This window comes from Pterocles gutturalis, unplaced genomic scaffold (genome assembly GCF_000699245.1).
Source record: "Pterocles gutturalis isolate BGI_N339 unplaced genomic scaffold, ASM69924v1 scaffold14457, whole genome shotgun sequence".
NCBI lineage: Eukaryota > Metazoa > Chordata > Aves > Pterocliformes > Pteroclidae > Pterocles > Pterocles gutturalis.
In genome coordinates, this window is record NW_010115602.1 from 3,455 (window position 1) to 14,740 (window position 11,286).

General features: G+C 38.5%; 1 protein-coding gene across 1 annotated transcript; it reads right to left on the bottom strand.

Moving 5' to 3' along the window:
* Window positions 1-396: 396 nt before the first annotated feature.
* On the bottom strand, window positions 397-10,271 carry ACTR10 (actin-related protein 10 homolog (S. cerevisiae); the record flags this gene model as incomplete). Its single annotated transcript, XM_010075243.1, has 12 exons — window positions 397-703; window positions 1,869-2,070; window positions 3,283-3,364; window positions 3,823-3,896; window positions 3,986-4,065; window positions 5,579-5,614; window positions 6,021-6,100; window positions 6,285-6,352; window positions 6,708-6,815; window positions 8,466-8,574; window positions 9,592-9,674; window positions 10,199-10,271. Coding segments are annotated over 12 exons (1,177 nt in total), but the record flags the coding sequence as incomplete, so codon positions are not given.
* Between the last annotated feature and the right edge of the window lie 1,015 nt (window positions 10,272-11,286).

An 11,286-nucleotide genomic window follows, 5' to 3' on the forward strand; every position in this document is an offset into this window, starting at 1 on the left:
CAGTTCTCTGCTAAAACCTTCAAAGCAGGACTGTGTCCCAGGAAAATACCGCTCCAGCACCTTTGCTAAACAGCCCCAAGTTATTTCCTCACATGTGATTCAAGAGTAGAATATTTTAATACAGAATGTGGCAGAAAAGCTTCCATACATGTTTCCCATATCAGACTGCCCTTCATTCTTCTAAGCATATCTAAAATCAAAATATCTTAAAACAAATTCTCTCAACAATGTCATTTACTGTACATATAAATAACAAACAACTCAGAAGGCTACAACTCATAACGGTACAGAATTTCTTCAGAAGAGGACAAAACAGCATAGTAGTTGCCAGAGTTAAATTTTTAAACTATAACATGACGTGGTTTTAAATACTGTTAGTGCCTACCACCATGCCTCCCCAAGACATCCACATTGTTCATATTTCATAGTGTTACACACAAATTACTTGATTAAAAAAAAAAAAAGCCAATGCACATATATCTGAAAGAGATGAGGACAATCCTTGTGTAGCATTTAGGTGCTTATTTCTCAGTAGAAAAAGCCCTCTTCATCAATGGTGGGGGTGCTTTTCCAACATCAAACATCATTTCCAGCGGAGGATTATTAAGACAACACCAGTCAGGTATGCGGCCTGTCTGGCTGTAATATTCTTTGGACACAGACCGGCTCCCAAGTATGTCCTGAAGTGCTCCAAAAATGGCTCCTACATCATTGGGAAAAAAAAGCAAAAACGTTGCATTAATTTGATGTACTGAATTTCTTCTTCTTCTTCTTCCCATCAAGAATCTCAACTATTCTTTTTCAGCTCTGTCCCCAAAATTAAAGCAATGAAAGGATCTAGCCACTGTTCAGTAGCCCAGCTAGTCCCAAACTGCTGCCATTTATGTCCCTTGAAAGTACGTGAAAACAAAGAATCATCTAGTCTCTGCTGAGCCTAGCCGACCTGCTTCTTATGACAAAGTTTCCTAAAAGTTTCGATTTTTAAAAACTTCAAACAAACCACCCTGTGTTTAAGGAAATTTCCTCTCCCCAAAAGGGTGTCACACAATACCCGTAAGAAGTTTACACAAGCTGTGAGAAGATTCAGAGCAAAGCAGCTGGCTAGCACTGCCAGCGAAGAAAAGTACCAGACAACTCCATGCATATAAACCCTAAAAGTAGACTGAAAAAGTTTTAAAGCTAAAATTTCCTAAACATTTACATATCAAAGCACATGGAAATAAAGATCTACCTTTACAGCTAAAGTTAGTTCCTCATACATACCAGATGGGCTCAGCTTATTAACTGAAAGCTTAGAAAAGCATTAATTCTTATCAACCTCAGAACCTTCCTTAGAAGAGTTGGTAGTGACAGAAAGCTCTTCTTCTTCCCCTAACAGCAACCAATCCAGCAGAGTTGCTGTATTTGTTGTTGGCACTTGGGAACAGCACAGGGAGCTAGCAGCCTCCGGCCTCTCCGTAGCTCACAGCTCCTCAGTCAGTAATTATATTTGTTTTTTCAATAATCAGCTCTTCCCACACGCAGCAGGTCCCTGCGCTGCTTCATCACTTTACTGGTGCCACCATATGGCAGGAGCCCTGCACTGCACTGGAGCCAACACCTCAAATTCCACACCGCGGTTTCAGATTGATTGTCACCCATGTAAAGCACCCACAATCTGCAGTGCCACTCTGCCCTCCAAATGGCCCTGAGGGAGCTTTACTGCACAAGACTTCTTCCAGGAGGGCATCACAATTCCACAAAGCTCCAATGCAGCTTAATTTCAACAGTTTGCTTAAGTTTTCCTGCTACTTATTCATTACAAATCCCACTTGGAAGGTTTGTTTCTCCACTTTGTACCTTTGTTTAACAGCCGCTTTCATTCTTACCTCCCAGCCAGGCCACACAGTTGGGTTTGGCAGGTGGAGTGTGAATTCTGAAGGTTTTTGTGGCAAGCACCTCTTTGTATTTCGGTTTCTCTACCAGGTATCTGATTTCAGCCATGAGCCTGTGAAGGAATCCTGGCAACATAGCGGTGCCACCGATAACTACCAAGTTCTCTGCCAGCTGCTTCCTGGTGTCTATTGGACACTAATGCAAACAGGAACAAAAAAACCCACAAAACTTTAGCTTCAGCTACATGAACAAGCATTCAAAGGTCTGTTAGAAACTCAGTCGGTCAGAGAGGGAAAACTGTTACATATGAGATTGACTCTTTTTAGTCCCATGCAGGAGAAAGGTGCTACAAAAGTCTCAGCAGCAGAAAAGGTTTCTGCTGGAGCTTGCCTTATGCATCAGACAACCCAACTAGAAGGCATAAAGGCAGGAGAAAACCAAGCTATGTCAGCCTGCCCCTCACAAGCAGAGCTGTGCTATCCCTTTGAAAAAAAATTCCAGATTGCTGTGGTCCTCTTGTCCAGCAGAAGCAAGTGGATGCTGTTTAACACTTGTAAATTTAACGTTTGTCTTTCCTCTGGCTAATGAGTGATGCAAGGTAAATGCCTAGAGGTACAGAGGTGGCGGATCCAGGCACAGATCTTGTTAAACAATTTGTTTTCATAAGGAATTCTAACTGAAATGTTTGTCATGTCATCCAAGCCTATGGCTCTCCAATAAATTACGTCTCAGCAAACTAATTTAAATGGCATCAATAACTACAAAAAGTCAACTTTAATTAACATAGATACACCACCACATAATGAAAATTTCCATTTATAGTGGTTTTCTAATGCATTTTTTTCCTAAATATAAGAAATGAAGTGTTTGTGTATGCCAAGAAAATTTTCCATCATATATCTAACATACTGCCTGTAATAGAGATGTCCAAATGAATTCTATCTTAGGTAGAGATCAGCAGTCTGCAGGATGCACAAAGTCTAACTCTGAGCAAAACACCTTGAGAAAAGAAACAGAATACTTCTGTTATTTCAGTTTAAGCTGTTAACACCAAGTATTGGCTACTCCTTCATCATTACGTATGGAGAGCCTCACCCTGAAACAAATACAAGCCAGTTTATTACTTTTGCTGAGAGGTGAGTACTACCTTTCTTAGAAAACTCTCCTGGACACACTGCAGTACCCACCAAAGAGTAAGAAAACTGTCACAGAGTGGATGACACATGGTGACTTGCTACCCCACAGGCATTTGTCATGTGGGAGAACCTTAGGAGTCATGCTGTGCTGAACTTTTTAAACCAAACAAAACCTGCAGTCAGAAGGGTGTTACTCTGGGAAGAGTCATTTATAACAGCAGGTTCTCTAAGGCTGGAGCCATTCAATAAATTGTTTATGATGTAAAGATACCTGAATGAGTGAATCTAAGATCAAAGTGGCAACAGATGTCTCTTCATTATCCTGTTCAAACAGTATTTCCACAACGGAGTCTCTGTTGAAAAGACAGGAAATGAGTGTTCATGAAAAGCGATACTACACTGTGAGCTAACACTCAGGAACAGCAGGGCTGGCAATAACTACGGACTTCCTGCTGACAACACATCATCACCCTTCTTCTGTCATACAGTCCACGCACCAGGCGGTGCCAACGGGGAGGAGACAATGCCCTGTTCACTTCACTAAACCTGTTTCATCACCCTGCAGTAATACTCCATTTCTGTTTCCCCCATCCCTCCGATCTGTTTGCTCTCATCCTGATGTGAGCTCTCTGGGGAAGCAGACACCTCTTATTACGGGCTTGCACCGTGCCCAGCACAGAGCCTTAATTTAAGAGACATAAAAAGCATATGCAAGTGTTTCACTAAAATTCAATTTTATGAAAATGTATGTGCTTTTAGAGTCGAAAATATATCCTCCTAAAGATAAATATTCAACTACGGAATTTCTTACCTGATGGGGCCAACTACATGGAGAATCTTTTCTCCATCTAAAGGATAATCCACGTCTGGAGGCAGTGAAGGACGCTAGAAATAAAAACATACATGTGTTATTTTAGAGGCCAAAAAGGCTACATCCACTTCAAAGTCTAGGATAAGCTTCACTCTCCACCCACCTCAGCACTTCCATCAATGTTGAACTTGGCTGCTTGGATTTTCAGCCCACGTTGGAGATCACTCACAAAACAAGTGCGGACTTCATAAAATAAAAGGAAGGGGCAGAAGAGAGACACTGTTGGATCCTTTTATCATCAATACAGACAATAATTTTGCTTAATTTAGAGAAGAATACTTGAGGCCCTTGCTGGTCCAAGACATTATCAAATAAATACAAAGAAAACGATCTCTACACTACAGCAGAGTTCAGATGCCATCTAGACCATGAGTTAAATGAAGCTGACACTGAAACAATGCTAGGACAGGCAAGATTTCTCGCAGCCAAGCTACGTAAGATTTACAGACAGAGGGAGGATCGTGCTTTCGGTTACCACAAGGTGGCAGGGGTTGTGCTCTGCTGTTGCACACACCACTGCGGGTCTGGCATCACGGCTTCAAATAAGACATTGTTCATTTTTCAAACAAGCTGTAATCATGCAGTATTTTTCCTAGTGCAACTCTTCAGCAACCTAAGAACTCCAGAGGGTTTTTTTCTCCAGGCAACACTGACAGAGCACAGTTTCATTTGTATTCCAGCTGATAGTGTCACTTGTGCCAGATACAAATAAATACATAAGGAGAATCCTTTTCACAAATGTCTGTCCCAAAGAAACAACTTTCAATACACAGGCAATCTTCATTTCAACCCTAGCGTATTATATCTGATTCTAAAAGACTGCATGAAAACCAGAACTGTTCAGAAAATCATGTTCAACTCCAGGAATTAGAAAAGCACCTTCCATTTGACAAAGCACCAGCTGCACTGACGTTGTCTTGCCTTGGACTGATGGACTTCTTCCTAATTTGGCCCAAGAGATATATACTAGTTGCTATTTCCTACAATTATATATATTTTCATATCTGTTGCACATGAAACATTACATAACAATACATCCCATCCAAGCTCCACCCAAAGATACACTTTATTTTTTCTGGTGTAAATGTAGTCCTTGACGCATCTTTCCTACCTGATTAACACACCAAAATGTCTTTTATACGTTTGTTTGGTTTTTTTCAAAGTTGACTTTAAGGCAAACTGAGCCTTCTTAGTTAACTTATAAACAAAATTAACTTAAAATATTCTCATGTCATGATGTTAAGACTGCTTAAATTCTGCATGTGCAACCAAAATGTATCTACAATAACAGGCTTTGAACATCAGATCTGCTAAGTCTAAGTCCCATGTAAAATACACACTGTACATCTTCACTCACAGCAAACAAAACGTCAGTAGTTAAAAATGCAAGACCAAGATAACTTGATGTGCTGATCACAGGATATTTACAATAGCGTAACACTCTTACTGCGCTACATTACCAAACATATCTACAAACTACGTCTTGACAATGCAAAGGCTAAACTTGAAAGAGGAATTCAGTGTGGTTTTGGTTTTGCTTTCAAAGAGGAAGAACACTGCAAATTCTTCCAGTAGGTAAGGAATATGAGAAACTGAGAAGATAAAATAAATTCCTAAAGTACAGCACACTTGTTATTATCATACTCTCCACTGCACAATTTAATAAATGAGAGTCTCATGAACCAGAAAATTTTACCTTTTATATCCTCTACTATGTCTTCTGGAACTGAGCCTGAAATAAAAAAATGACTTAGAACAAAAGCTTTGTAAGCAGAAAGAGAATTTAAAAATGAAACTAAGTTTGAATTACATTTAGTACATTAAAGTTTCACCCTAACAGCAGCTTTTAAAGACTTATAAGAAAGAAAGAATATTAAGAAGAGAAAAAAAACCTTTTGTCTTCTCTCAAAACAGACTGAAAAATTACTACAGAAATTTTATCTTGGCCTTTACTCAAACCTACTGTTATGAGTGGCTCATCATAAAAATAATACACTTGTTGAATACTGAGAAAGAAATCATGAAAGTAGAACACAGAAGATGCGGTGAATACTAACCTCATTTTATTCACTGTTAGTATTAATCTACTTTCCCCAGTGCAAGTTCACAGCACACGTGCTACATCAAACAGATCTTACCCATCACAGATGGAAGGCTTTGTCCTTTGGCTAATCCTGTATCAACTGTGCACTGCTCCAACAACTGATATTCCAGCTCCCTAAAATATCACACAGTGAGTTAGTCAGAGACAGCTATTAACTCACGCTAATTCTCTATATTATGCTTCAGAGACAGCACTTATTCTCTTCAGTTACATTCTTCTAAATATAAACTGAAGCAGCTCTGATTTCCACAGCTTTTACTACACCAGCAAAAGACAGAATATATAACTGTGAACTTACTTGTGGATAGCCTTTCCTCCCAAAGGAAGAGAACCCCAGCAGCTCAGAATCGGAATTCCCTCATATATCTACACGAAGATCAGGAAATTTTCCTTTCTTGTTATGAGTTTTCAGTCTGTTGGAACTAAATGTTTTTTTCTCCTCAACATTCTCTTGGAAACACTTGCTAACTGCCTTTCTTGAAAACTAATTTCTAATATATAAAGGCTGAAGTTACGAACCACCCCTCCCAAGTTTTGAGGGAACACTGATTTAGCACGTCAGCTGTGAAGAGATTCCGCAAGTCATGATATCTTATAGTCAAAAGCCAGGCTGGCTGATCTGTTCCTATTACTTTTTAGCACACTTGAAGCCCATAAAAATGTCATTTTGTCACGACAGCCTGATTGCTGAAAATTTTGTTTGTGTATTATTAAAGGATACAGGCAGCACCAAGCTTTCTGCGTATCCACAGTCTAGCACCATGGCAGAATTGATCCCAAGTGTCAGCAGAGACATCAGGTGACTCGGAGCAAACAAAACGGAAGGTACCTACATGGAAACCAAAATGACAACTGACAGAAGCGGGGAAAAGGATCAAACCACCCAAAGCACTGATGCTTTCCCCCAATGTCATATTAAAAGCAAAACCCAAACAACTGTGACTTTGAAGTATCCATTTTTCATTTAGTTTTTAAGGTAGTGTAGCAATGAACAAAAGACAACAGACTAAATTCTACGTTCATCTATGTTCACCTACAACTTCTGTAATAATGAATCTCGGAACCAGCTTGTAAGAAAAGCGAGCTTTAACTATAGAACTCATCTTAAGACATAGGTCAGGTTTCTTATTGTCACTGTCATGGAAAAGAAATTAAAGAAACTAAACCACAGCTACTTGAAATGTTGCATAAAGACTTGAAGGTGTGAACAAAGGTGCCAGAAAACCCACCAAAGTGTGCCTTGTGACACCACACTGTTGCACACAACCTCACAGCAATCAATGGCTATTTAACACTTTCCCCAAAGCAGTGTGGAAACTTGAGTCAAAATTACACGAGAATTATTTCCTTCTCCCAGAACTCCATAAATCAAGTTTCCTAAATAGCAACAGTTCCTTTAATGGAACACCTTGTAGTGTGAATTAAATGAGCAAGTTCAATAAATCCTGCATTTAAGGGCAACAACACTGAGACCAGAGACACAAGTTATAATATTGACCCTGTGTTAATATGCCATTCTTATTCTTTGCACCAAATGGAAATACTAGCCAGCCAGAATTAACCTCACATCGGTATTAGCTGGCTTCTTAATAAGTTACAAAGTCTCTCCATCAAAATATGACTTTCCAAGTCATGAGTCATTTTCAACAACCAATTTTGCATGTAAGTGCTTTATCTGAGACACATTTTTTTCCTGTGAGACCAGGAAAAAAACCCAAACAAATCACTCAAATCTTTCAGCAATTTCAAGTCATCAGAAAAAAATTATCAATAGTAGGAAAGAATTACGCAGAACTTTAAGATTAGGTGGTAAACTGTGCTGTGGAAGCACAATGAGGAAGTACTGCAGACAAATTAGTTTCACCACTTTTTACAGAAGATCCTTAACCTTTATTCTATCTGAATTGAAGAAGTATGGATTTACCTTCCAAAACATTTTCCCTTAGAACTAAGCAAGAATTAGGTTCAGACTTTTCTTCAAAAAGACTGATTAAGCAGAGCAGATAATAAATTTCAGGTAAGCTCTTATCTAAATGAGCACAGCCAGAGGTTAGATCACATGCTAGGCAAAGATATTGACTCTGGCAGAAGTCATGAGATTTGCTGACAGAGCACTAACAAGTGTTTAAATATAAATTCTGGCTTCACGCAGTGCTCAACGGGGATTATTGGATCTGTCTGGAACAGTGCGATATGAGCTCTATTTTCACACAATCCAGAGAAACCTTTCAGATTCTCATTAATAGCTCCTGTTTTGTGGCCTCATGAAGAGTCATAATGGAACAAAAATTGCCTTTAGCCCCATCTCCAAGCCCAACTTCGCCAGGTGACCATCAGCTTTTTTTCATCTTCTTTCTGCCTCTCTCATTCCTTTGGCATTATTTTCATTTCTTTGTCCACATCTGGTAGTGGTTCTAAGTAAAATTTCTACTGGCAAGTGCTGTGCCAAGCACATAGAGTAGTTATGTAAAACAAGTACCTCAAAGTGCTTGAAAAGGACCCTTGTGAGCGTGTCTCTGAAGTGGGAAGGGCACAAGACAGATTCTATGATCACAACACGGCGGTCTCTGGGATTCACCAGCAGATGTCTAAAAAAGCAAGATGTGTAAAACAGAACTGGTAAGTTTAAGCACGTATGATGAGACCTACCTTATTTTCATATTCCATTCTCCTCAAAAATCCTAAAAATTTGCATTTAGATAACATTTTCTACAGCAGATCCCCAAATCTTTGTCACAAATTTAAAAAAAAAAAAAAAACAAAAAAAAAAAACAAAAAAACAAACCCCAACGTATTCCTAAAAGAAAGTTAGGAAATTGGGTTACAGAAAACAAGTTCTAGAGCAGGCTGTAGTTCTGAATATCTGTTATACACTTCTGAATCAATATAAAGAAACGCAAATCCAGGCATGCACAATAGCCATTAAAGACTTGTCCAGTGTCACACACAGTGTCCATAAAAGAGGAAGAATGATGATACAGATCTCCTGATTTCACTGGAAGAGGATGGAATTGTCCTGATTTCAAAGAGATGATTGAGGACAGGAAAAAAAACCCAACAACCCACACCAGAAGATCTGAAGCACAGAAATGAAGTATTTGTTTCCCTGTGTCAAGGGATGATTTTTACTGTGTAAAAATAAGGATTGGAAATAAAAATAAGTCCAAGTTCATTATTCACTACTGCTACTAAAAATACAAGAAAAAGATGTACTACAAATATTCCACAGGTTAAGATTCCTCCTTCCAAACCACTGTCATGTGGAGAGAGTTCTGCACTGATATGAGCTTCAACCCTACCAAAACGAGCACCACTCCTTCGGTAATGACTTTCCCATCAAGTCCTTTATGAGTGCCACAGTTAAAAGGCAACTGACCAAACCCTTTTTATTTCTAGAGAGCAACTGAAGCTGCAGGACACTAACTGTAATATAACCTGAATCTCAGCACCACTGAATTTCTCCTGCAAGAGCACAGCCAGGCGGCCATCTGCAAAATTTTGTTTCCATTTTCTTACTCAACTAGACAGCAGTCTCCAGTCACACTTCAATGTACTCATAAAAGAGCCGCAGAAGGTTGGATAACTAACATCCACGTATCTCTTACCTGAAGTACAGCATATGGATAAATTCCTTCAGATACGAATATAGCTCTTCTGTATTAATATTATACTGAACAACTTTGATGGGCTGTAAAGTAAAAATATCCAGGGTCAGCTTAAATAATAGGCAGTGATTATACATAAAGAAATATATATATGATAACATATTATATCTGAACATATATAACCTAACATATAAAAATAAATACTCCTGCCTGATTTTTCTCTATGTCCTTAACAATGCATCTCATAAACTCATCCTATAGCTAAATTCCAGAGTTATTAATGTTAATTTCTCATACTGGTAACTTATCTCAACATTAGTTTTCCAAAGCTGCCATCCTCTACTGAAAAAAAAAAACCAAAAAACATAGCTAAACAAAGCAATTTCTCAATAAATGCCCCAGACATAAGCTGCATGGCTGATGAGTGCCAATTAACATCAGTGTTGGTATCACACTTACTTGTATCTAGTTACAATCTTTTAATAGCAGTAGCTATAAGATAAGGAAAAATAGATTATGATGGACAGAAAATGTATCTGCAGATTCTTTCTATACCATAAAATACAAAACATTGTAAAGGTAAAACAGTTCAGATAAAAGAGTTTACCTTTGCGACATTGGGTTTCTTTATTTCACTAGGAATAATGCATCTTGGTCCTGTTTCTCCTGCAAAACCACACCTAAAATAAAGTGTTGAAAACCTTATTATTTCAAGTCACTATGTAACATGCTGGGCCTAGGAAACCTCAAAAGAGTAATTAATTAGGGATATTTAGGGATACTTCTGTGACTGCAAAGAGGTGTTTTGCATGTAGCTTTTCTATCTAGCCATTTTTAATGGGAAAGATTTAATATCTTTTTATTGATTCCTTCTCAGCTGCATTAAACAAGGTTTTTTCACTTCTGTAAGGACTGCAGTGCTTGACTCTGATGTGCCTCCTACCTTCCACTGAGTTTTCTGTTTACAGCCATCCACCTGCAGCCTTCCTTACTGCCTCCTGCATTCCAAAAAAAATCCCTCCCTGCATCCTCCATGTGCACTCACCACTTTACTGAAACTCTCAGCAAACACAGGCAAGATTACACTATCACATCCTCTTTAAATCCTCATTTTCTGTGATATTTATTTAGAAGAAACAAAAGTCTTAATGACCACGATCATGGTGTTCCTCTGGCCTATTTCACTGCTGACCAGCACCATTCCATTTACACTTTTTTCCCTATTTCCAGCTTGCTTAATACTTTGAGATGCATTCCCTTCAAAAGCAGCCTGGATGATTTAAGGTGTTACTGCCTCAAGATGACTGGTTACTACTCCAGGATTCCTGACAAAACATGAGAGTTCTGCATCCAATTTAGATACAACATAATAAAAAAATCATAGCAACCCCAAACCAAACTTTTGAGAAACCCATCAGGTTTTCATAAAGCGATTACACCTTAAAAGACACAAGAACAATAGACCGAAGAAGGTAAATTAAAACCAAAAGAAATTCAAGATCTGATGTTAAGAAACTCGGTGCTTGATATTTCTTTCACCACTGCCACCTCCATTAAGTACAAAAATCAGAAGAAAACTATGGTAGAAAACACTTGTAGAAAACTATAAGGCTGCTGAACTTTTAATGCAAAAGGTGAATTAATACTTTATTTTGATATTTGGCAACTGTCAACATGTTTCTTCAGATAATTTTG